The following is a 26,712-nucleotide window of genomic DNA, read 5'->3' as shown; positions in this document are numbered from 1 at the left end:
TGTGAAAATCCTGAAATATCAACAAATAAAACTTTTGTTAAAAGGATTTCTGGCAAAGCTCTCATTAGCACGCCATCAGTGTGTTTGTGCTTGTGTGTGTGTGTGTGTGTGTGTCCATTTGGGTCATCGGTCACTGTCATGCCAAGGCATTTCTCCATGTTTGCCCCCCACCCCACAGATACACAGCAGGTGCTGCTGGGCTGCAGTCTTTTCAGAAGTAGCCCCCACCTCTATAAGGGCCTCCGGAGAGAGGCTTGCCTGGCACCTGCAAGGCTTGCTTTGTTTTCGCAGGTCTTTTAACTCTCAGTTGATGGCTGTTTTCAGTCCTTGCACCAAGTATGTACCTCTTGATGCCAAAGTAGACTTCCAGCCACACACACACACACACACACACACACACACACGTGTTAGAATATAAAGTTCAATTTTCTTGGATTCTAATGCTGGTTTTAGATAGTTTTAGCCACTGTGGGATTTTGTTTTGGTGATTTTATTTGGTTGTGGGTTTTGGGGGTTGTGGTTGGGGCTGGGGCTGGGCTTACTGCTTTTGTGATTTTGTTTTTTTGTGTTTTAATTATTACCTGTATTTTTATTATTTTCTGTAAACCCACCCAGAGAACTTGGTGGGATGGGTGGTCCACAAATACAATGAAAGAAATATAGATATGAATGAAAATGAAGTTCCCTGCACACATGGAAAGCACATTTTAAATGGATTTCAGCACACACAAGCAGCTCACATAGCTTTTGCTCTTGCCAGTTGCCTGGGCATAAACCAGGCTCCAAGTGTTGGGAGTACATTTTAGGTGTGCTATAAATATTAAAGGATGTGTTCTTCTGCTCCTTTCCCCCTCTCTTTCTCTCTTCCTCATCAAAAGCATTGATCCATGCCAGAGCAGGGTTTTCACAGGGAGGGTTTAAAACTGTCCCTTGGGGCTCTTGCTTTCTTTGTTTTGAAAGCCACCAGCTGGTTTTCCTTCTTTAGCACAAGCTCAGTCTTAGACCATGAACACTTTTTAAATCTGCATGTATTTACCCAGTGTTGGAAAGGATCCTTGCCCTGTGCTCCAGTGCTTATGTATTTGATGAGGCTATAAAACAGGGTTTTTGTGGTGTGTGGAATTCCTGTATGCTTTCAGCATTGAACACCAGCTTCTAATGGCTGGAAAAGGCTCTCCCCTGCAACACCCCCCAAACGAGAGAGCAGCGTGGAAATGTGGCAAGAGGATCCCATGGGCCCCTTACATGCTAATTGCTTATTATATAAGCAGTTATCTCTGCATTTTACAGTATGAAAAAGAGCTCTGATATGGGCAGAGTAAATTGCATTGCCATAGGGGGAAATGACATATTGCAGAGGAGGTGGTAGGCTCATTGCCACTTTCATATGGAAATTAGGAGGTGTGATTTTGAAGATTGTGGTGCTGATTCACACAATATTATTTATTTATTTACAAACACTACCCTTGCACTTAAGGAGCTCAGGGTTAGTGTACATGGTTTGCCACCTATCAGTCTTATCCTCCCAAGAAATGAGTTGGATTAGCCTGAGAAGTAGTAACTGACGAAGACCATTCAGTGAGCTTACTAGATGGAGGGGAATTCGAACTTGGTTCTTCCTGATCTCTCTAACACAGTCTTTGCCATCCTTGTGACCTCCAGATTTACAGAAGAGCAATTACCACATTTTTCCATGTATTGGATGAGGTTTTTTGACACAAAAATCATGTCCAAAAACTGGGCTCGTCCAATATATGGATAGGGGCATGGGGGGAGATGCCGCTGCACGCAGGGAGCGATCTGGGGGTGCTGGCTGGCGGCGCACAGCTTCTCCCAATGCCGCTGCACATGGGAAGCGCACCCAGTGGCATGGGGGAAGGTGCCAACCTTCCCTTGAAGGAGCGCCATTTCCCTTGATGCTTTCCCTATCTAGGGACTGTTTCCTATCAGCAGCGTGGTGGGGGGGGGGGAGAGGCTCAACAACTTTGGGCCATCTCCCCTCATTTTCTTAAAATGGAGTCCCCCAACTGAGTCTTATACATGGGGGCGTCTAATAGACAGAAACGTACGGTATACCCGATTGCACAAGTTCTGTCGTCATTTTTTAAAGAATGTTTCCAACTCCTTATGTTGCACACAAAAAGAAAAGAGTACCCTTTGACAACCTGGTACCTTGCAAGATATTTTTAACTAAATTCCTTGACAATGATAGGAGTTGTAATACACACCTGGAGGTTGCCAGGTTCGTGGAAGCTGCTCTGGTCACTACCCTTCTTGCAGAATTTACACGGAACCTCCATCTTGTTTCTGCAGAAGTGATTTGCAGATTTGCTGTATGTGAAACACTTTCCCAGTCCAGTTCATGATTCTTACTAAGATGGCTTTGCATGTGGCCAGTTTGCATGTGCTCAGACTAACCTACCCTGCAGAGATGTTATGAGGTAAAATGAGAAGCCCACATTAACCCTGCTGAGCTCTTGGAGATGACACAGGATACAAATAAAGTAGGCAAATGACAATGTAGATTTTTTGGGGTAATCTGCTTGTGGAAGCATCTCTCCAGAGAGGCTTCCCCCGCACCATCTTTTTAAGGCACCAGGCAAAATCTTTCATTTTTTACTCAGGCTTCTGGCCCTTAAATCGAAGGGTTTAATGTTTAGTGGGGCAGGATCTGTAAGTCCTGTCTTTTGTTTTTAAGTTTTTGTTCTAGTTGGCTTTAGTGTTTATTTTGTAAGTTGCTCTGAGTCTAAATAAATAAATAAATTAAGGAAAGAAGGAAGGAATGAAGGAAGGAAGGAATGAAAGAATGAAGGAATGAGCGAGCCATTCCAACCCACCCTTGTTCTTTGGTTGAACCGCAGCAGCTATTTTGGACTTCATGAAAGGAGTACAGTGGTACCTCAGCTTAAGAATTTAATTTGTTCCGGAGGTCTGTTCTTAACCTGAAACTGTTCTTAACCTGAAGCACCACTTTAGCTAATGGGGTCTCCTGCTGCCGCCACGCCGCCGGAGCATGATTTCTGTTCTCATCCTGAAGCAAAGTTCTTAACCCGAGGTACTATTTCTGGGTTAGCAGAGTCCGTAACCTGAAGCGTACGTAACCCGAGGTACCACTGTAAAAGAGTTGGCAAATCTGTTAAAAAAGAAGAAGTGGGGGTAGGAGGGGGGACCTGAAACAAAATGTTGCAATGTGGAATGTTGCTGTTCATCAAGCTTGCCAGTCGGCCATGCCCTTTCCCAGGATACTCCATCCCATCCCCCAAGGTTTCCATTCTCAGCAGCTAACCAGTGTGCTCCATCTATGTTGGGGTGTTTGGGGGGGGTTCTCTACAGGGTTTTTTTCTACTTCTGCAAATCTTGGGGCTCCCCTAGGTCTGTTGTCTGTTGTGCAAGGATGGTGCCATTTTGGAGAATGAGGTTACTATTTGTATATAGGATGAGAATTTGCCTGCTCAGCAGTATCTTAGAGCAGGGCTTTCAGTGTGGTTGCCCCTGTGTGGAACGGCATCCCTCTTGAGATACCACCGGTTCACAACATCCGCACTTTCTAGAAACAGCTGAAGACATCATCTCCCACCCCCCCCAAAAAAAGCTTTCCCAGCTGGATGTATAAATATCTGCCATAGAGTTTCATTCTTAAAATTGTTTTTAAACTTAGCTTCTGTTAATTTCTGTACTATTTTTGGTGCCTGGTTTTTATTTGTCTTTATTTTGTACATCACCTTGGGATGTATGTGGATGGCAATTATAATTAATTATGGGACCCACCTCCAAGAAAAACCTCCAAAAATAATATGCAGCAACCCACTGGAAAACATAGCCAAAACGTAAAGCAAATTATGTATGATCTAGTTGAGATGTCTGCATTATGGGAGGTGGACTGGATGAGCCTTGCAGTCCATTGCAGCTCTACAATTCTAAGATTCTATGAAAATTAAAGGGTGTGGAAATAAAAGGTTTTTTGTTTCCTGTGCTACTCAAGAGTAAAGACATTGAAATTAGTGGACCTGGTTAAGTCAGTTTCATTAATTTTTCGCTGGTTACAACCCATAACCCACCCACCCCTTTCAAACAGGTAGGACTGCAAAACTGGAGAAAGAGAAGCTTGATAGTAGAAATCGGTTAAGCTGCAGTGAAGGAAATATTTTTTTTAAAGTGGGGTGGGGAGAGGAGGCTATTGGGGTGGCTTAACTATTGTTTTTGGAGCCCTCCCTCCCTTCCTGAGCCTCCATCGCCTAGTAGTGGTGTGTCAATTTGCCCACAGGCTCTTTGGACGGCAGCCAGGGTTACCATAGCTACAAAGAGTTATTACTCACTGCCTGAACTGAAATGGGGGGGGGGGAACAGAACTACTCATATTTTTGGCTGCAACCCCCCCCCCCCAACCAAGAGATAAAGGGCTTTATTTTTCGTAGGCCTGCCTTGGTTGGGGTACTGAGAGAAAGCCATGGGATTTAATGCATTGTTACTGACTGGGTTTCCAAGGATACAGTATTTTGATCCATGCAAGAAACAAGCAACTGGTATTCCTAGAGTTGTAGAGTTGGAAGGGACCCCAAGGGTCATCTAGTCCAACCCCCTGCATGGCAGGAATCTCAACTAAAGCACAGCGTTAGAAATGCAGATATAAAAACTAGGTGCCAAATGGCTCCTTAAACCAAGGTTGCAGTCACCAAAACAGAATGTCTAGTTGCCATTTTGGGGCAAGACAGGTCTAAAGTCTTATTTTTCAAATGATGGACTGACTTTGATTGATTCTCAGTTATATATCTGGCTAGTTCAGATGACAACCTTGAGCCAGGTTAAGAGCTTTGAGAACGTAAAGAAGAAAAGTCACTTGATCCAAAGACAGTGTACATATATATTGGCCTATTCCGACCTCTTTTTCTTGATGGTGGCTGCTCCTGCTCAGGCTGGCTAGAAAAAAAACAATTTGGTTCCAGAAATTCATTCTGATTGTGCAGATAAAATATAACAGATAGATTAGAGGTAAGAACATCACTTTGGCTCTCACCGCTGGAAGCTAAAGTGGTAAAGAAAAAGAATATGATAGACGGGTGGACATCTTATAGAAATTTATTAAAACAAGAGGAATTATCTGGGAAATTAACAACATGGTTACAATATCATCATTTGAATGAAGTATTTAAGAAAGATAGGATGCAAGGGTTTGGGGAACTGGAGAGAGACCTGTTCGAATGTAATGTAAAAGTGTTGTCTAAATTGTATAAAATATTACTGGAGTGGGAGACAAAGGATGAACAAGTAAAATCCTCAGTGATACACTGGATGATAGATATCTATCCTAATACAGATATGGAAGTTTGGGAACGAATGTGGAATATGGATATAAAATTTAGCATGTTATGGTTTAAGAGAAAATTATTTAAAAATGATATAGTGTTGGTATCTAACACTGAGTAAACTGGAAAAAATATATAAATCTAAACCAAACAAGTGTTTGAAATGTAAAGAGAAAGAAGGGTTTTTTATCTTATGTGGTGATCTTGTTGTAAGGTTAAAGCTTACTGGGAAATTATATACAATGAATTGAAAAAGATGTTCAAAATAACTTTTGTAAAAAAAAACCAGAAGCTTTTCTTTTGGGAATTATAGGGACAGAAATTTATTTATGTATGCTACTACAGCAGCATGAATGCTACTTGCCCAAAAGTGGAAAGAAGCAGAAGTCCCAGCAAAGGAAGGATGGATACAAAAATTTATGGAATATGCAGAAATGGTGAATCTTACTGGAAGAATAAGAAATCAAGATAACAAACTTTTTTTGTTAAAGAATGGAAATGGTTTTTTGAATATTTATAGATAAATTTCAAACAGATAAAAACATTAGCAGGATTAGTGTAATAACCTGCAGTTTCATAAGAGTATATATTTAAAGTAGATCATTAAATGAGCAAATTAAATGAATTTGGATATGTAGAAGATATTAAAAAATAAAAGTGTGGAAGGGAAGTCAAACTTTGAAATGTTAAATGGATTGTAAAACTAATGAAATGTATAAAATTGAAAAGTATAAACAAACCCCCCCCCCCCCAGGTTTTAGTGTGTGAAAGCAGTCCAGATCCAATGATCCCCAGGCATGTATCTCCAGATGGTGGAGATGTCAGGCGCTATACTGGCGCCTAGGCATCTTCACTTGGTCGCAAGTGGTCGAAAGCCAGATGCAAAATGCGCCTGGCACCTGGCTAATTTCGAACACTGCAAGCAGCCATGACAGGTGGCCACCTAACCTCTCCTTAAAAACCTCCAAGGAAGGAGAGTGCATCAGCTTCAAAAGGCACACTGTCTCAGAACGTGCAAATCCACTTAGCTATAGGATTCCCATGTGTCCTAAGAGCATTTAAGCCCCATCTGCACTGTACATTTAAAGCACTATCATGCCACTTTAAACAGTGTCAGCTTCCCTCAAAGTATCCTGGGAAGTGTAGTTTGTTATGGGTGCTCAGAGTTGTTAGGCAGGCACCCAATTCCTCTGGGAATTATAGTTCTGTGCGGGGAATTGCAGTTATCTAATTAAAGTTTAAAACAGTTCTTGAAAAACAAATAAAACAATTACAAAATTTTAAAACCCAACTCATGACATTTCTAACAGAACACAGTTTGAAACAAACAGACATTTAAGGTCTGTTTAGGAAATTAAAAGCAAAAGAAACAAAACAATGTGAACCAGAAAAAAAGCCTTTGTGTGTGTGGGGGGGGGGTCAGCCTTAAGAGGTGCTTTTAAAAAGTGTGTTTTATTCCTATAAGCACTTGAATTGTGTGTAACTGGTCTGCTCTTTGCTGAATTTGTGTCTTAGATTATAGTCCATTTTCATTTGTCCCCTTGAGCTAATGGGGAATCACAGGGAGGCAAACTTGGGCTGGCTTCTTTTGTTTGTGGTGCCACCATTGATGGAGTCTGTTCCCTGATCACCACTGAGTCGCACTGAGCCCCACGAAGTGTGAGGGGGGCTGGGGGTGCAGCCTTTATCGGACTCCCTTTCACCTGCCTGCTTTTCTTCCCCTTTATGAAGGAGCAGATGCGCTGGTGAACCAGATCTCGCAATTCCAGAGAGGCACATTGTTCCCCGAGGCCCTTTCTCTAGAAATAAAACGACTCTCCTCAGCTCCACTGTTTCTCTTTTGGAGTACAAGTGATTTCCCTTCTCCCATTTCCCGCAGGCCCATCATACTGCTAAAATTGAAATATCAAGATGTCTGAAACAGCGGGCAGCCCTATCAATGTGTTGACACCTGGAGGAGCAATTTTTTTTCAATTAGCTTTTATTTAAAGTAAAATAGGCCTGTCAGTTTAGCCTACAGAATGCATGTTAAATAATGTAGGAAGACCCTGCTTCTGATGGAGGAAATATTTTCCCCACCCACCTTGGATTAGGACTCAGTGGCAGTTCAGAAATGAATTGTAATTAATAGGGAGGCCATAACATGGGGCATAAATCTTGAGCCATTAACAAAGCTGAGGACGGGAGTCGGGGGAGGCTGGCCAGCTTTGTGTAGCCTGCTTATTTCATTTTGTTCTTATGAGATTCCCTGCGTCTTCCTGATACATGTTAAATGTGCAACGGACAGCATTTCATAGGAACTTAAGAAAAGCCCTCTTCCGCTTGTGACTCAGAGGCATACTTCTTCTGGCACTGAAGGTACAGAGTAGCTGCTGTGGTTAGTAGCCTTCACCAGTTTGTCTAATCCTCTTTTAAGTCCATTGAAACTCATCGCCACCACTACATTCTGCAGAGCTTTAGCTATATGCTTTGTTAAGAAGTGCATTTTCGTTTGTCAACTTTCAACTCCTTTTTATGTCCCCAAGTCTTAGTTTTATAAAGATGGAGAAAAGCTTTTCACTGTCCACTTGGGTGGGGTACAACAACAACAACAACCTCCACTAGATGATACCACTAACATGTCTCCTCTTACTTGCCTTTACTCTAAACTAACCACCCCCCTTGTAACCTTTCCTCATAGGGGAGTTGCTCCAGCTTCTTGATCTCTAGCGGTTCAGTTATATACACCTGAGAGCCTACCTGAGATTTTTGCATTAGCAAGTCAGCTGAGCCTGGTGGCTCAGTCCAGCTAATCTCTGGCTCCTTCCCTGTTTCTGACCTTGATTCAAAATGTATCCATTCTTTCAGATAAGTTCCCCCCTGTTCTGTTACGTTTATTGGCCTCTCATTGATCGTATGGTGCTTTTGTTTGGTTTTTGTTAGTCACCTTGGGAATACTAGTGTACTGACGATGTGGGATAAGAACCTAAAGAATAAAAATAAATCATATTTGGTAGAATCTTACCAACCACCAGTCATTGGTGAGTCCAACAGAAGTTCAGCAGAGGCAAGGTAAGGTTACCCTGGACAGCTTAGGCTGCAGACTCCATGAGATCAGAGCTCAGATGCTGACCTAGCAGCAGCCAGCCCTAGACTGAGCCATAAATTGGGGCCACACATTCCTCGCTAGCTCCACTTTTGCTAAGAGAAGCCTCTTGATTCAAAAGGGCCAGCCTGCTTGACTCTAGATGGATTGCTCTAGAGGAGGGTTTCCCCAAATGGTTGATATTGACCCCCCTCCAGTTGATGGGACAGTGCAGGGGGTGAAATAAGACCTGATGGGGTCAAAAAGGGCCTGAGGTAGAAAAGTCCATGAGCTATTGTGTGAAAAATCTAATTAGAACGTATGAGCTACAGAAATAAAAGGCATGGACATGCTCAGAGTGTACTTCCCTTGCTAGGAGGAATCTCTGAAAATCATAAAATATTTATTTTTTACTTTTTTATTATTTCTGGGCATCAGTGATTAATAAATATTGATTATATTGCTTGACTTTATTTCAGCCATATGCCTAACAATCTGGACCAGGCTCAATGATAATTTTATAATCTCATCAAGGGGTCAATGAACAAAGAAAGTTGGGGAACCTTACAGTAGAGCTTCTGAGCTGGAGTCCTCTGAGGTATCAGAGGGGACTGTGCTGCCCTTGGGCTAGAGGGGACTGGCTGCAGGGATGCTTCATGCAGAAGTGCTTCCAGGCGACTAAGTGCTTCTTACAGACAGCCCAACTGCCTAGAATTGAACCTGGGGCCTTTTGCAAGCAAATTATGCAAGCAAACTGGAAACTCTCCGCAGTCATTTGGGTATGATTCTTAATCACACCGTACTCAATCAAACATATCTGCTGAGCTCAGATTCTTTGTATGCTTGTATACTGTATACTGCTCTTTTCTTGAGGTTGTTTTTTTTATTTAAAAAAATAGTGTTTTCACTTTATCTGCGTATAGTTTTTGAAAGCTACCATGTAAACTAGTGGAACAAAGGGTAAACATTTTGAAATACAAAACATTGGGTTTTAGCTTGATGCATTTGCCAAAACAAGGTTGGCTGCTGCTGCTGCTGCAGGGAAAATTTGATTACACATAATTGTGTTTGCAATTATTTACAAATGCAGTTACCAGGGAAAATGCAATTATGTGAGGTTTATGCCACAATAAATCTGTTAAGTATTTAAGGTGCAACAAGATTTCATTGTTTTGCTTTCCCCTGTTTTATTTCTCTGAGCCATTTGTATTTTCCAGATACTTTTGTTGTATGATCATTATTAATGTCATTTCTCACCTACTTCTCCTTCCTTCGGAGCTGCTGTGGGTAATATGCTATTTTGTTCCCTGCCTTTTGCTTCAGAGTCATCTCCATGTGTGATTTGTAATAATACTGTTGAAGCAGCAGCCAAGAGGCTTCTTAAATAACCCAGAGTGACGTGAAAATGACATCTATCTATAAATCAGTCCGAACCGCAAACATCTGAGGAAGATTTGCACTTAATCCAATTTACTTCAATCTTGTGCTTTACTTAAAATGACACAAATGTCAAAATGGGACTTTAACTCTCCTTGTTGGAACATCTCCTGGTGAGAAAGGAAACATACGGCAGATTCCTATGCACTGCTGGCTGTCAGATATTCATGCTTGGGATTTAAGCAGCCTTGCAAATACGTTTGCAAAAGTTACTATTCGTGCAGACTATTTGTCGGGGTGGTGAACTGGTGGTCTGTGGACTGAAACCAGCCCCCAAGCTGGTTTCTTTGGCCACACTGACTATGGCAGAATCAGAATCTGCAGCAGGTAACAACATCATGGTACTTGGCTGGATGGAGAGGTTTAAATCTTTCTGTCTATCCTTCTGCTATATTGGCTGTTCTTATAGATTGGCGTATTGTAGGGAAGTTGAAAGGGGACAAGTCTACCTTGCACTAGGAACTTTGATTGCATGGCGCCTGATGTTACTCCAACCCTTTGTTGGATTCAGATTATTACTTACTTCAAATATTTATAGTGAACTCTTCACTCGAATGCCCCAAGGTGAGGAACACCCAAAATGGCAATAGAGAACTGAAAATAAAACAAAGCATACTTCAAATCATTATTACTGGTATATTCTACATAGCATCAGGGACAGAATGCACAGCCCACATTGGTTTGGAGGACTGGGAATGAGCCACATGCTACTTTCTACAGGCAACCCCCCCCTTTACACGCGCTCTATTTGCACATGTCCTCGCACATGCACGGTGCCAGGAACCCAGAAGTGGATCCCAGAAATGGGGAGAAACGCGGAGTGTCCTCCTGGATTGTGAGGAGTCCTTCCCCAGAGCCTCCTCTTCACGCTCTGCAGAGGATCTCCTTGCGAGCCAGGAGGGCTCTCCAGGGTGTTCCCAACATAGGTTTGTTTTTGCATAACTTCTTAATTAAATTTTCAAATTTTACAAATTCTTTTAAACAACAATCAGAACAAATCTCTCATATCTCAATGATTAGTTCAAACCAGGATGTTATTCCCTAAGCCACTGACATGAATGGAGGAGGGAGTACAGAGATTGTTCTTGATACTCCAGTCCAGATCATGGAGTGCAGGAGCTGACTGCCCATAGCCAAATTATGTGTCCGAATAAAACCCATATCTGTCCAACACAATGAGTTAGATCAGAAATGGGGAAGCTTTTTCACCCAAGAGTAGTATTCCCTCACGGGAAACCCCCTGGGGACCGCCTGCCAGCAATGTGCAGGGCCAGAGACACAGTGGGCCGAGTACAGATGTGAATCACAACAGGCTGCATCCTGTTCCCATCCATACAAAAGTCAGGTGTTTCTACAGTAGGGGGGCAGGTGCCATGGGCTGCAGGGCTCCCTCCAGAGGGCGGGCCCAGTGCTGCCTGGAAACATAGTGTGGGGTGCGATGCAGGTGGCACAGGGTCTGCAGGGCGCCCCAGCTGCTGCCTGCCTCCTGGCCGTGGCTGCCCTCCAGCGGGCCCAGCACTTCTGAAAAAAGCAGGGTGGCTTACGCTGCCAGGAGGGCACCTGGAAGGGACACCCGGGAGGGGCGCAGCTGGTGTGCGCTGGCCTGCAGATTTCCCTCCTGAGTCCCGGGCGCCCTCCCAGCACCCCTTGATGTTTTTTCCGACAGCGCTGGGCTGGCGCACACCAGCTGCTTCCCTTTTGGGAGGGATGCATTTGCTCAGGTGGCGTACCCCGCCCACTTGGATACCCTGCCCCATGGAGGGGGTCACGTGCCTCACCCCACCCCGGTCTCAGGCACCAGTGGGGGCTGCTACACTGGTGTGTTTCTGGCTGTGATGAGCACTACAACACTGTCGGTCTCAAGCTTGGATTGGCAGGCTCAGACAGAGGAGAAGGAATAAACAGAGGGAGGCTGAATTGTGGGAATCTGGGTTAGAGGATGCAAGATCTCCTTTCCACCCTGACCAGCTGATTTGGAGTGGGGAGCAAGGGTGCCTCACCCTCCTGCGTAGTGGAGAGCCTGAGGCTGGCTTTCTTCATCAGTGGATGGGAGAGGTTAAATGGAAAAGTGAAGCCTTGTCACCTAGAACCCTTGTCAGTTCAAGGATGCATTTCAGCCAGACTAAAACACTCAAGCACTTTCAGTGATGGGCGTGGCTTGGACAGCAAGAAAGGAGGTGTCACCTGGAAGAATCCTAAACTGACCAGATAGAGGGCTACATTTGGGCTGCATAAACATGATTGGGTGAGCCACCTTCGCCCTCCCTAGTTGCATCTCAAATAGAATTAAGACCACAGACTTGTGATCTGCTGCTGCTGCTGGATATCTCCATAGTGTGCTTGCTTAAAGACTCTTTCCCCTCCCACTTGACCTATAATGTGTCTGGAATGTAAATGATTTCCAGTAAGCCCATAAATTTGTGCAGGGGCCAAGCCCTCTTAGCTTAAATAGTTTGTCACCTAATCTCAAATTTCGTACCCCTGCCTTCTGCAATCTCTCTCCCATCAGCTCTGCCATTGCTCTTAGGTGCTGTTTTTGCTGCCTTGGTTGCAGAGTAGCTGCTGATGTAGCCAGAGGGGAAATGAATAGCTGAGTCAGTTTGGGAGGGGAAAAGAAGGCTCATGACACAAAAGAGATGACCTATCTGCTGCTTCTGCTTTCTGCAACTTGATGGCTCCTAAAGTCTCCAGTTCTGATGTTCTAGGCAGGGCCACAGTTGCTCACAACCAGCAGTGTTTGGGATTGAGGGTGCAAATTTATTTATTTGTTGGAGGGCAATGCCTGGTGGCTAAGAAAAAGGAGTGACAGTGGTAGTGAGGAACACAGACTTTGGGAGGCAGGGTTTTTGTTCATTATGTCCAGTTTGTTGGCCTGGTTCCAGCCTTTCCCAAACTGGTACCTTCCAGATGTTGCGGGACCCCAGCTCCCACCATCCTTGGCCACTGGACCTGCCATGTGGCATACTTCCAGAGCAGTTTGGATTCCATGTCTTTTAGATGGACCATGGACCCAGTCACTAGCTAATTGTACCAGCATGTCCTCTTGAGTACTACTCCTTCTTGGGACTTATGGGTGAAGTGGTCCTTCACCAGACCTGAATCAAAGTAAGGTAGAGTGCTCTGTGAAGAAGAGAATGCTTCTTTCATGTCCTTGATTTTACAGGGCCCACCCATTTCCTCTGATTGCACATTGTTTTCACTGATTTTACTACTGTACTTTTATAGTGTAAGAGTGAGTAAGAAACTCACTTTAATTTTTTTTTTACTGACTATGTCTGTCTTGCATACTCTCCTGCCCCTTTTCCTCCAACCCAAAAAAGCAATTTCAAGGTATATGGAAGATTGAAAGTTGGCACAAAATGACTTTGGGCAATAAATACACATACAAATATTTTTAAAGTCAGTGTATCATGTTTTGGATTTTAATGTCCTGTTTGCTGCTTGGTTGACCTTTCCTTTTGGCTTTTGTTTCTAAATGAGAAGTGACTTTAACCTAAAACGTACTCCGTAAGTCATCTATATGACCCTGTGTTTTGCATGTTCTTTTTAAATGGAAGCAGGCTGAGCATCTCCCACCCCACTCCACTCCACCTCCCTCTTTTGACTCTCAAGCCTCCCAGATACAATAACAGCTCTCAGAATCAAGATGTCTTCTCTCTCTCTCTCTCTCTCTCTCTCTCTCTCTCTCTCCTCTTTTATTTTGCTTGCATCCTCCTCAGTAATTGAGGGCTGCTGTGAGTCATGTTGGGAAAGTGTCTTTCTCTCTCTCTCTGAAGATGAGGACTCCTCTAATAATCTAATAATAGGAACTAATAAAGATGCTTCGCTTGGACAAGGGCTGACAGTTGAGTGGTGAAGGCATTGAAAAGGGGGAAAGCAGACCTTGCCCAGAGCCATGCACTTTTTTGTGGCAGGCAGGCAGACTTGGGGGAGTGTCTTGGGGGAGTGTGGGGTGGTGAGGTGGCAGGGAAGGCATTTGTCTTAGTCATGCATAGGTTTGTGTCCCCGAAAGAGAAGCAGGCAATATTAGAAACTGAGATGGGAAAGCTAGGAGCTAAATGGCAACTTAAACCTAGGTTATGGACGCAACAGCAGAATGTCTAGGCACACTTTTTATGACAAGAATACAAAGCTGAAAATGAATGAACTGCAGCTATAATATTATGTTCCTTCTCCTGCCCACCCCACTAGTATTCTTAAGAGGGTCTCTTCTCCAGTCTTCACAGAGTAGCTGGAAGTGGGAATGCTGAAAAAGGTCCTCCTTTCCTTCCACTGCAGTTTTAATCTGAAATCCTAGGCGCAGTACTGCTCCCAGAGCTCAGAAACTACTTGCACTAATGAAATTTCCTGTCGCAAAATGCACCTAGAACAATGGGAGTTTTGAACACTGGAAGCAGGAAGTAGAAATGATTGAAAAACGTGTGTTGCGGGTGTATGTTGGCCCAGTTTGCATGTTACAATAAACCATAGTTGCAGGTGAATAATAATAATAATAATAATAATAATAATAATAATAATAATAATAATAATAAATTTATACCCCTCCCATCTGGCTGGGCTTCCCCAGCCACTCTGGGCGGCTTCCAAAAGAATATCAAAATACTGTGATAGATCAAACATTAAAAGCTTCCCTAAACAGGGCTGCCGTCAGATGTCTTCTAAAAGTCTGGTAGTTCTTGTTCTCTTTGACATCTGGTGGGAGGGCGTTCCACAGGGAGGGCGCCACTACCGAGAAGGCCCTCTGCCTGGTTCCCTGTAACTTGGCTTCTCGCAGTGAGGGAACTGCCAGAAGGCCCTCGGTGCTGGACCTCAGTGTCTGGGTAGAACGATGGGGGTGGAGACACTCCTTCAGGGATACTGGACTGAGGTGAATGCAGAGATCGCTCCTGTTTTATTCCTTCCCTACTGTGTTTGACTTGAAATGGGTTTTGTTGGCTGCCTTGAGGCATTTGTGCAAAGGTGGGATCGAGATGGGTAAACAAGTAAAGGGGTTGTGGTGGTGATGTTGGTTTGCATATCTTATTGTAAGCATTCCTCTCCTGCCTTTCCATTGGAAAAAGAAAGCAACGGACACTCATTTCTGTAGTAGATAACACCAAAGACTTACATTTTAGTGCTTTTGTGATGATTATTGTGAGAATTTTTGTTGTCCAAGGACCAGCGGCAAGAGTCATAGAGAAACATATTGAAACCAGTATTATTATAGAATGTTAGAATCATACAGTTGGAAGGACCCATGAGGGTCATCTAGTCCAACCTCCTGCAGTGCAGGAATCTTAACTGGATCATACATGACAAGTGGTCATCCAGCCTCTGCTTAAAAACCTCCAAGGAAGGAGAGTCCACCACCTCTCATGAGAGTCTGTTCCACTGTCAAACAGCTCTTACTGTCTGTCAGAAAGTTTTTCTGGGTGTTTAGTTAGAATCTCCTTTCCTGTAACGCGAACTCATTGGTTGGGGTCCTACCTCCAGAGCAGGAGAAAACAAGTCTGCTCCGTCTTCCAAGAAAGCATTGGATTTAAAAAAATGTAAAGAAAACTTTGCCATATTGTATTCCTGGGTGATACTCAAAAAAGCAAGCAAACAGTCACTTACCTGTTCATCTGCAGCATTTAGGATTTGCCTCTTGGTCAATGTTTCTCAAACTTGGGTCTTCAGCTGTTGTTGGACTACAACTCCCATCAGCCCTAGCTAGCAGGACCAGTTGTCAGGGATAATTTTTAAAACTGCTCTAGGCAATCAGCTAGGGAAGCTTCAGAAAAATTGCACACACCACCTGCCTCCTTCCCTTGATTCTCAGTGTATGATGCTGAGCATGCCGGGTTACGGCGGTGGGCTATTTCAAAAAGTTTTTGGGCTCCTAAATTTTATGGAAGTGCTTGCAAGAATGCCCTGGACCCATTATGGAAATTAGCATTTGCTTTCCCAAACCATACCAGTAGGTGCAAAACAAAATGGAAAAGGGGTGGTGATTTTGGGAGGAAGAACATCCTGAATTTAAAACATGTGGGGGCTTTTTCTTTGGTTTGGTTGATGTTCTTCGAAATGGAGGAACACAACAAAAGCTGTGTAGCGATGCAGCAGAGTTCAAAGCAATCAAGGCACGTATTTTGCAGCTTTTATTCAGGATGTTCAATCATTAAAAATATTGTTTTGTGATCCAAGCAATTATGTTCAACAAAGGAATTTCTAGCAGGCGGCTTCTGTGACATTCCAAAGACATCAGAGATAGTTTCTGCCAGAAATACAATTTCTGTGTGTTAGGAAGGTGATGTGGGGGGAATCAAATGAGCATCACATTTCAGTGAGAGAATACCCCCCCACAGGTGCTTAAAATTGAAGCGAAATTAGAAAAGCATCGTTTATCCTAATATGCAAGCACAAGGGACCTGCAAATGGAGAATTATTACGAGCTGTTGGTGAAATGAAGGTGGCTATTGTGTTGTTGTTTAAATCTATGTGAAGAATGCAGATCAGCTGGTAAGCATGGATATTTATCTTCCCTGTATGGTAAACTCATCGTGTGCTTACAGTTTTATTTTCTCTCCTGTGTTTCTCATATGTGGACACTGGCTTACACTGCAGTTATGTTTGTGTGTTTTGTTTTTTAAGCTGGCCTTGACCTCCATCTAAAGAAAGCTCCGTTCAGCCATCCCAGTTCTGATGACGGACATCCTTCCCTAAATCCAGCTTGTCCGCCATTACTTACTTTCTCATGCAGTGTGATTTTATGAAGGATTAAGGGGCCTTCTTTTGCTGGTCCCTCCCCTCCCTGCTTTTTGAGAAAAAGAAATAGTTGGACCTGTACTTCTAAATTTGTTTGGAGTCTAGGTAACTCTGGAGGCAGAACCTTCCTACCGTTGGGCAGAATGAGGCAGCTGTCTCAAGTGGCGGGGGCAGGGGGCTGTAGCCAATACTAGTCCTACTCAAAGTAGAGACACTAAATTACTCGGCCTCAGTTAGCCATGTCCATTAATTTCAGTGGGGTCTACTGTAGGGCTAATATTGGCTACGGCCCAGGATGGCAGCCTGCCATGCTTCCCCTCGAGTCCCAACCTGCCCTGCTGTGTACCACCTAAGCTAGCCTGCTGCCCTCTGGTCAGTGAAGGATGACATCCCACCACCAGCATGGAAGTAATGTTCAGCTACTAGCCTGTGGAGATTTTGAATATGGAATTTGGACTTGTGAGGAATCTTGTAATTCTTGAGCAGTCAAAGGTATAGAAAACCAGGCTGCTTCGTTTATATCCGGATCCTGGCCAGTGCAGAAGCTTCTTACTCCCTGCCCATTGCAGAGGCCCTTGTTCTGCACCACCATGATAACTTTCTGCTCTGAAGCTTGAAAGCAAAGCATCCTCTGTATCTCACAGTCCCAGCCTCCACTTTAAGGCCAAGAGTTTCAGTAATGCCAAGTTAAGGCCAGGTTTCTCCCTTGCCACCACAAATCACCATCCCCTCATCCCCGACATGCAGGAGAGCTTTTTCTAGGCTTTACCCTTCAGTGGATTCATGTCTCTGGGATAGAAACTTACTCTACACAGTTTGGTAATGGCAGTTCTGCTTCCAGGATTGGGTTCATATGGGCAAGACTTTGCCTGGTTAATAGTAGTAGTAGTGATAATAATAAAATAATAATGATGATGATGATGAAGAAACACTTCCCACATACATATCTCTAGGTAATTTGCAAAATGCAATTAAAACACCCTAAAATAGTTAAAAGAACACAGAAAGAACACCAGATTAATTTAAAAGCAATGTGAAGTGGACACTTGTGGCAGAAACCTGTTCATCCCTCTAGGAAGGCTTGTTGAAACAAAAAAACCTTGGTTGTTTCTGGAAAGAGCAAATAGTGGGTGCCTGTCCTTTCTGGGCAGGAATGGTGTGCCACAGAACGGGCAGCGTCCACACCAAAAGCTGTGCTCTGAATTATTGTCAAGAGGGCTTCTGATACCTTTGCAACTTGAAAGAAAATCTCTTGCACAGACTACAGTGACTTATAGGGTATATGAGGGATGTTGCGCTCTCTCAGGTAACCTGGTCCTGAGGTATATAGAGCCTTTTTTGTTAGTACCAACGCTTGAGTATGGCCCAGTGGCGGATTGGCAGCTAGTGCAAATCCCACCGGCAAGGTGTCCTGTGTTGGGTCTCCACAAGCTACTTAGCCACCACATTCTGCACTGTCTGCACCCCCGAGACCAGCGTCAGGAGCAGCCCCACATAGGGCATGTTGCAGTAATCCAGCCTTGAGGTAGCCAATGTGTGTAGCCTCTGTTGATTTGGCAGTTGTTTTATCCCTCAACCGACATGCATGTAAGCAGGCATGGAACTGCAGCCCCTCTGGTGTCCGTTTTTGTGGTCAAGAGGGGGTGCTTTATCAGCGCAGACTGATTTTGTAGGCTGAGGAGGGGTTGGGTGGGGGAAGAGACATTCTTCTTCCTCTTTCTCAAATGTGCGCACATTCCACTTTCAGTTAAAATCGATGTCTGTTTGGCTTGTTTTTCTCAGCTTCAACAGAGATCAGGAGAAAGTAAAAAGGAAGCAGCCTTGTTTGTGGTGGGGAGGTCTGCCCCTTGGTTCTGCTGCAAGGTTTGCAAAAAGGAAAGCAAAAAACCTTAAATAAAATTGTGCTCTTGAACTAGGCTGTTTGCTTGAAAAGTGGGCTGAAGTTGTGCTTCCGATAAGATGGGCAGCAGCTGAGTGGTAGCAGCTTTCCCATCTGCCCTGCAGGCAGCGGTGGGCAATTTATGCTTTGTATAATTAAGAGTTAATGCCAGGAACCAAGCTTAATGCCTCTTTAAACAGCTGGCAGTCAAGGGCGCGCATGGAGACATTCGTTACTTTTAATAGAAAACCTGACAAAGCGAAGCGCGCGACCATCTCCAAGCAAAATAGGTTGTAAGTGTCCATAAAAAGCCCAGCAGGTTGTAAAACTCTGCTTTATTTGTGCATATATCAGGGTGGTCTCCACTTGGGTGCAGGGAAGCAAAAGCAGAGTTTGGACATTTCACATTCCTGCATCTTTATCTGTTCCGTAACAATGGACTGCAAGAGGGCAACCAAAATCAGGGACTGGGAAGGCATCCCCTATGTGGAAGGGATAAAGGAATTAGTTATTTTCTCTTAACTTTTTAAAATTAAAAAAAAAAAGATAGATGGCTGACAGTGCAATCCTGCAGTGTTTGGGTTTGAAAGAGGATCATACAAATTTCTGGTGGAGGATCAGTCTGCCATTGGCTTCTAATCAAGATGGCGGCTGAACTTCCTGTTGGCTGGGGGGGGGGCAGTAGCCGGGGAGAAAGAGCTTGCTGCCTTCCAGCCTTTCTTCAGGGCGGGCTTATCTGCCAAGAGTGTTCTACAAGTAAAGAATTCATTGCCGTTGGTTTAACATTGTAGTAAAGTTAAATAATACATACCTGGGTAAGATAACAGAGGTTGGCAAGCGGTGGAGTGACTATCGAGTGATAAGAAGAGCTAGAAGTTGAGGGTGTCTCCTATTCAGTTCTTCTTGGAGTAGATCCGTTGAAGTGGAGGGAACTAAGGGTTCATGTTCATAATGGCTCTGCTCTGATTGAACGTAGCTGGATGCAGCCTTTTTTTTGGCTTGAATTCTTCTCAGGTTTGCTTGGGTCAGTTGAAACTAAGAAACTATACCCTTTAGATCAGTGTTTGTGTTGTTTGACCACAGCTTTTTAGCGTTTCAGGCAGGAGTCCTTCTGAACTCTGCCTGCAGATTCTGGGAATTGAAACCTGGACTTTATGCATGCAAAACATACACACGGCCACAAAGCTGTGGCCTCTTCCCAAAGTGGTTTTGACTGTGCTCTAACTCTCTCTCTCTTCTCTTGTTTACCTTGCAGTTGCAGCATGAGTTGTCCAACACGTGCGTAATGAGGAGGAAATCTAGGATTCTTTAGTGCTTCGCATCACAGATTCTGGGGATCTCTCTCTCTATATATCTACACAAGAAAAAGTGAGACCCCTCTAGACCTCTTCCACAATGTCTGGATCTACCCAACCTGTGGCGCAGACGTGGCGAGGGAGTGAACCCCGTTATCCTCCTCATGCCATGTCCTACCCGGTAGCCATAAGTCAACAGCATGTGGTGAGTGTGTGGCTCTCTCTCTTCTCCTCTGTTTAATCAACAAGGTGAATTGTATGGTGGTGAGGGGTTTGGAGCCCGGGTGTGTCTGACAGTGCTGGCCCCAGCTTACAGAGGGCTCTTAGGAGGTTGCCTTTATGCCGAGTCAAACCATTGCTCCATGTAACTCAGTAACTCATGTAACTGACTGGCAGCCACTCTACCGTATATTGGACAGGAATCTTTCCCAGCTCTACCATGATAACTGGCTTCTAGCCCAGCCTTCTTTTCCTTTCTTTCATCACCTGGTGAATCATGGGGCTGTTCCTTGCATGCAAACTTATCACTTCCTGCCAGTCTTGACCTTGACAGCCACATCTCATGGCTTTCTGAGCCTGTGTGTGCTTTCCTAGGGCAGAGGAAAAGATGCTGGGAGGAACTGGGTGGTGGTTGCTGGAAGGCATGGCTTGAGGGTCTGCTGAGGTGCCAGTCCTTAGGAAACTCCTATACCAAGGTTAGGGAACCTCTTTCATTCCAACGGCCACCTTCCCTTCTGGGCAGCTTTCTGGGGGCCGCATGTCAGTGGGGGGTGGGGCCAGAGGCAAAAGTGGTTGGATGAAGGAATGTTGATTATTTTTACCTAGTTTCTGCACACAAGGGAGGAAAAGGTGGCCATTCTCACCACTCTTGAGCCAAGTGTCATAGGCCCTGTGGCACCAGGGGGGGAATTGCAGGATCAGAGGATGAGGACCCCGAGGTTGGGGGTGGGAAAAGTTCAGGTCACTGGAGGCCATTCTTGTTGCTGGTGTTAGAAACAGTGGGGAGTCAGAAGCTTTTCCCAATCTACTGTTGTTTGGTTGTTTGTTTATTATTTATGACCCTCCACACTGTTGGGTTAGACTATGGGGAGAGGTGGGGCATGGACTCTAGGTTTGTGGATTTTAGTGAAGGACCCCCTACCCCCCTCCAAGCACTGTTCACATTTCTTCTTTGTAGTGGCAGTAACCTTGGAAATTAGCATGCCCCATAAGCAGGAGCTGTGTCTTGATATAGCAGCTACCTGAAAGAGATTAACACCCCCCCCAGCAACCAGCAGCTTTGCAGATTGATGACAAGGACAAGGTCATTGGAACAATGAAGATGCTGTTGTCTCTCAAGCCTGTTGTTGCATCCATGCAGATAAGAGCCAAATGAGTAATTCAACCTGGTTTACACTGCTGACCCTTATCTGAAACAACATATTTGATTACAAAGGAGTGCCAGATCCCTTATTTTGTCTGGAATCTGCAACTCTTCTTTGAAAAAAGCTGGGTCAGGGGGCTGTGAGTTAGGGCGACCTGCTTGATCAATAGACTCTTTTTTATCTTCTTAGAGAAATTTAAATGCAGAGAGTTCTCTGTTTTTTGGTAGGGTTCCTGTAGCTATTAACTGCGCAAGACAGGGCTAAGGAACCCTTTCCAGAACCAAGAACACATTTTGGGGGCCATATGCTGGTGATGGCCAGAAGAAAAAGAGGGTGCAACAACAGATGTACAATTTACGTTTATACTGTAGCCCAGTTTCTGCACATATTCACACATCCCTCTCTAATGAAGTGAAACAGCCAGTGGCCCATCTATCTAGTCCACTATTCTGTTCTCATCGAGGCCAACCAGGTGTCTGCGGAAAACCAGCTAGCAGGACATGAGCACAAGAACACTCTCCCCATTTGTGGTTTCCTGGTGTTCATAAACATTGCTGCCTCCAACAGAGGCATGGTTAGTAGCCATTGATAGCTCTCTCTCCATGAGTTTGTCTAATTCTCTTCTAAAGCTTTCGAAGTTGGTGGCCATCATTGCCTCTTGGGAGCGAATTCCAGTGTTTGTTGCATGAAGAAGTATTGTATTTCTCAATCCCTAATCCAGGCAGGCAAGAGTTCGAGGACACATTTCAGCCAGGCGAAAACAATCAGGCAAAAACATTGCTGGTGGCAGTCATTTTTGGAATGCTGGTGAGATGTAGCCTGTTGTAGCTGCTCGATAACAAGCGCTGAGCAATATTTAATAATATTATTATTATTAACAGATCAGTAAACGGACATGGATAGTTATCCTTGCAAGTTGTGGCTCTTTCCTGGAACTTGCTTTCCGCAAAGGCCGAACAAAACCCTTGAATGTTTTTGGAAGCAATGTGGGAGTTTTAGTTGGACCAGCTAGCTTATGGTGATGGTCTGGGTTCGGGCTCTGGAGTGCAGCCAGCCAGCCAAGCAGCGTCAAAGATTCTAGAAGCTCAGCTTGCTCAGAGTAGCGAATTGCAGAGACTGAGAAACTGGGCCAGAATCAGACAATTTATAGTTACAGGTGGGACTCCATTGGCTGATGAGGGTCACTTGATCCCCACTAGTACTGCCATTTGGACAAAGAGCTGGCAAGCCACCATGGCAGTGCAGAGGTGTTGTGTTCCTACCACTAGATTTTCTAGTTCCTTAGGAACATAGTTTGTTGCCTTCTGCCATGTCAGACCATTGCTCCATCTTGCTCAGCTTTTGCCTGTAGTGACTGGCAGTGGCTCTCTCAGCCAGAGGTCTCTCCCAGCCCTACTCAGAGATGCCAAGGTTTGAACCTGGGACCTTCTGCGTGTAAAACAGGCCCTCTTGAGACTGAGCTTCCCCTTGCTGCCTTAATAGGGAACATCTGTTTGCCAAGGATGGAGCATTTCTCCTAAGTGGACCTAAATATGTCTCCACTGTTTTAATGTCTATTTCCTTGCGATGATACTATAGTCTTTGGCTCTTTGTAGCATACAGGTACGCACTGGTGTGCTGCAGCTCCATTTACTCTGTGCTGCTATAAATGATTCACAGAGAGCAATGTTGGCTTTGTACCTATTTGTTTGTGGCGGATCCGATTGCTCGGCTGCTGCAGTACTGAACTTTTCCATTGCAAATGGCTTTTGCACTGATTACGAGGAAGAAGCAGGGAAATTGAACAGCTGCAGATGGTCTTATTTGGCAAACACATTCACTGCTGCACTTTCAGTGCTTCCCCCAGGGGACTAGAATTCCGTGGTCTGGGGCATCCTTTTGCATGCTGAAGGTCTTATAGTTCAATCCCTGGCCTCTCCAGTTGAAGAAAAGTCAAGAACCAGGTAACAGGCAATGGGAAAGACACCCCCCCCCCGCATGTTGCCACAATTTGCAAATTACAAATTAAGGAAGGTGGATTTATTTATTATTTATTACTTGTTTATTGACAAGTATCAGGCATTGGAGACCTGCTAATGGTCTTAATCTCCAAAATTGTGCAACCTTGATTGGGTGGACGAATATTAGGATCAAAATATCTGAAAGTTCCAACAACTCTTGGAACAATTAGGTCAGTTAGAAAAATATTGAATATATTGGCTAATAAAAATAAATTTGATCCATTTTCACACGCTAAAACTTACTCTCTGGGGAAATCCTACTTCAATAATTGGGGAAAAGATGGTAATATGGGAAAACTGAATGGTAACAGGTGTATTGACCTAGGACCAACTGATAGATGAGGAAGACAAATTTTATACATACAGTGCTCTCGGGCAGAGCTTTCAAGACTTTTCATGTTGGTGACATTCCTTATATGCATCACAGGGTGGATTTGATTTAAATTTTACAAACTCTGCTAACCCGGAAGAGTTACCTTGGGTTGAGAACTTTGCCCCAGGATGAGAATAGAAATCGCGTGCTAGCGGCGCGGTGGCAGCTGGAGGCCCCTTTAACGAAAGTGCGCCCCCGGTTAAGAACAGTTTCGAGTTAAGAATGGACCTCCGGAACGAATTAAGTTCGTAACCCGAGGTACCACTGTATATTTTTAAATCTGGAAATGCTGGGGTTTGAACCAGGGACCTCCTGTGTGCACAGCATGGGAGGCCACCATTTAGCTATGTTCTCTAGCTTCCTAACACACAGGGGTTTGGATCTCTAGGTTGACACACAGGCTTTTATGCTGGACAGTGCGGTGAACATGATAACACTCCTGAGAGCTAGAAAAATACTAAAATAGGTACTATCCCACTTTTCTTTCCTGTTCTTCCCCATTCTCTTTTTTTCCAGAAAAGGCAATTTAATTATTGCATTTAAATGAGTCCAGCCCACCTGAGGTTGTTTAGGGCAGAAGGATTTCCCAGAAATCTCTCTTGGGATGTGGCAAAGAATGGAAGAGAACACCTTCTTTTTTTAAAATGCTGAAAATACCAATTTTAAAAACTGAGTAAAAATTATTCTAGATTCAGGTAGGTAGCCATGTTGGTCTGACACAGTCGAAATGATATTTGAAGAAGTGTGCATGCACACGAAAGCTTATACCCAGAACGAACTTAGTTGGTCTCTAAGGTGCTACTGGACAATTTTTTAATTTATTTTGACTGAATAATATGAATTAAAAAAAAAGAAAAGCAGGGACAAGCCTTGGTGATTTTGTGTAGTTGTCTGCCTCTGGCTTGCTCCCAGAAATGTCTTCCACACTGGGAAAATAAAAATTGGCCTGACCCTCATTAGTGATGGATGTAAGGTTTGATTTAGGGATGCGGGTGGCACTGTGGGTTAAACCACAGAGCCTAGGACTTGCTGATCAGAAGGTCAGCAGTTTGAATCCCCGCGACGGGGTGAGCTCCCGTTGCTTGGTCCCTGCTCCTGCCAACCTAGCAGTTTGAAAGCACGTCAAAGTGCAAGTAGATAAATAGGTACCGCTCCGGCGGGAAGGTAAACGGCGTTTCTGTGCACTGCTTTGGTTCATCAGAAGCGGCTAAGTCATGCTAGCCACATGACCCAGAAGCTGTACGCCGGGTCCCTCGGCCAATAAAGCAAGATAAGCACCGCAACCCCAGAGTCGGTCAGGACTGGACCTAATGGTCAGGGGCCCCTTTACCTAAGGTTTGATTTAGAAGGATTCCAGATGTTGCGCATTTTTAGTGTAGCTGGGTGGATTCCTATTTTAATAATTCTTGTTTCTTTTATGATACACTGATTCCTTTGCCAAGCTGGAGCCCTCCAGATGTTTTGGGCTAAATAAGTAATAATAACTCCCATCAGAATTTTCTTTAGATCAAAATGTGTCTTACAGACATGTTTACACTACTGTGCATTTTGTGTAGCCTATTACGACAGAGTTCCAGGTGCTAATCTGTTGAATTATAATATGTGTGGAGATTACCGTGCATATGTCAAAGATGTGGTTGTCATGGAAGAAGAAGAGCAGTGTGTGCAATGAGCTGTGGAAGCATAGTGCACATGTTTTGTTTATACGGTACTCCAGATGTCTTTGGAGCCTCTATTGACCATCCTTGACCTGCACATGAAAGTTCAATGGTCAGTCATTGGTCAGTTCTTCTCTCCACCCTGTAATCCTGCACATTCCTCTATCAGTCACATGCAATGAGCTTTACACCCACCCACACCCAGGTTTTTTCTGTGAATGTAAGAAGAGGCCTGCAGGGGCAGGTCAGAGTTCCCCCCAGTCCAGCAACCAGCTTCCTAAAGTGGGTTGGCTGCTGCCGGGAACACAGGAAGCTGCCTTATACTGAATCAGAACGTTGGTCCATCTAGCTCAGTTTTGTCTACACGGACTGGCAGCAGCTCTCCATATTCCTAGCCTTACATGGAGATGCCAGGGATAGAGACTGGGACCTCCTGCTTGCAGTGCAGATGCTCTCCCACTGAGCTACACCTCTTCGCAGCTGTGGAAGTCTACAAGCTGGCTGTACAGGAAGAAGAGCCCTCCAGTTGCCCCCCAGCAACTGATTTTCAGATACAGTCGTACCTTGGAAGTCGAACGGAATCCATTCGGGAAGTCTGTTCAACTTTCAAAATGTTTGGAAACCAAGGTGCGGCTTCCAATTGGCTGCAGGGAGCTCCTGCAGCCAATCGGAAGACATGGAAGTTCCGTTCCATTTGCAAACCGAAACACTCACTTCTGGGTTTGCAGCATTCAGAAGTCAAAATGTTTGACTCGCAAGGCGTTTGGGATCCAAGGTACAACTGTGCATAATGTTTTTGTGCATGGAGTTTCCATAATGTTTCCTGGCAGCTGATAGACCTATCTTCCATACATTTGTCTAATCTCTCTCTAAACTAATGAGCACCACCACATATTTTGGCAGTAGCCTCAAACCTCTGGAAAAACCCACTGTGTGGCCAGTTCTTGCGCAAATGGGCCCGTCTGTTTGAAATACAGTTCTGCTATCTTAGAGGTCTCCATGCATTAGTGCTGGAGCCATTGTCCTCCGTTGATAAATTTCAAGATGTCAAACCCTTGGGAATACTTGAATCCCTTCACAAGCTCCCTTAAATGTATTGTGCTGACCTGTGGCTGTAGCTCATGAAATGCTGCGCTTAGACCAGGGACACCCAAGTTAAATTCCCTGCCTGGTTGTGAAGGTTTAAGCATTCACTGTCAGCCTTTTAGGACCACATTAGATGCATAGGCATTTCAGACTGGTATATGTAACAATGATCACATGAGCCAGCTTTACTTTTTGGGAAAGGCAGCACTGAAAAACAAGTCTTTAAGACAGCCAACTCAAACTAGGCGCCTTCCAATTGTTTTGAACTACAACTCCCATCAGCCCTAGCTAGCCTAGCATGCTGGTGAGGCTGGTGCGAGTTGAAGTCCAAACTCCTGGAGTGTGCTAGTTTGGCAAAGACTGCTTGAAAGAATGTAATGTAAGGGCCAAGCTCCTTTCAGAAGGGACTTCCCCAACCATACAGCTCTTGCATGTTTTGGAAGAAAGGCTGGGTGCACATGTGGCTTGTCGTGATGACCGTAGGAGCGAATTCACAAAAACTGGGAATACAACAGTTAAGGGGAAGC

At 44.4% G+C, this 26,712-nt stretch overlaps 1 protein-coding gene across 49 annotated transcripts in view; it reads left to right on the top strand.

The window, feature by feature from the left end:
• Positions 1–26,712, top strand: part of NCOR2 (nuclear receptor corepressor 2) — a 354,299-nt gene that overhangs the window by 67,864 nt on the left and 259,723 nt on the right. For all 49 annotated transcript variants that reach the window (XM_083716710.1, XM_083716707.1, XM_083716703.1 and 46 more), the window contains exon 2: positions 19,665–19,909. In XM_083716710.1, coding sequence (XP_083572836.1) covers positions 19,805–19,909 — 105 coding nt within the window. In that variant the 5' untranslated portion in view covers positions 19,665–19,804. The remainder of the gene's footprint in view (positions 1–19,664; positions 19,910–26,712) is intronic.

Source organism: Podarcis gaigeae (assembly GCF_964106915.1).
Source record: "Podarcis gaigeae genome assembly, chromosome: 16".
Classification (NCBI taxonomy): domain Eukaryota; kingdom Metazoa; phylum Chordata; class Lepidosauria; order Squamata; family Lacertidae; genus Podarcis; species Podarcis gaigeae.
This window is presented reverse-complemented; position numbering and strand designations above follow the sequence as displayed.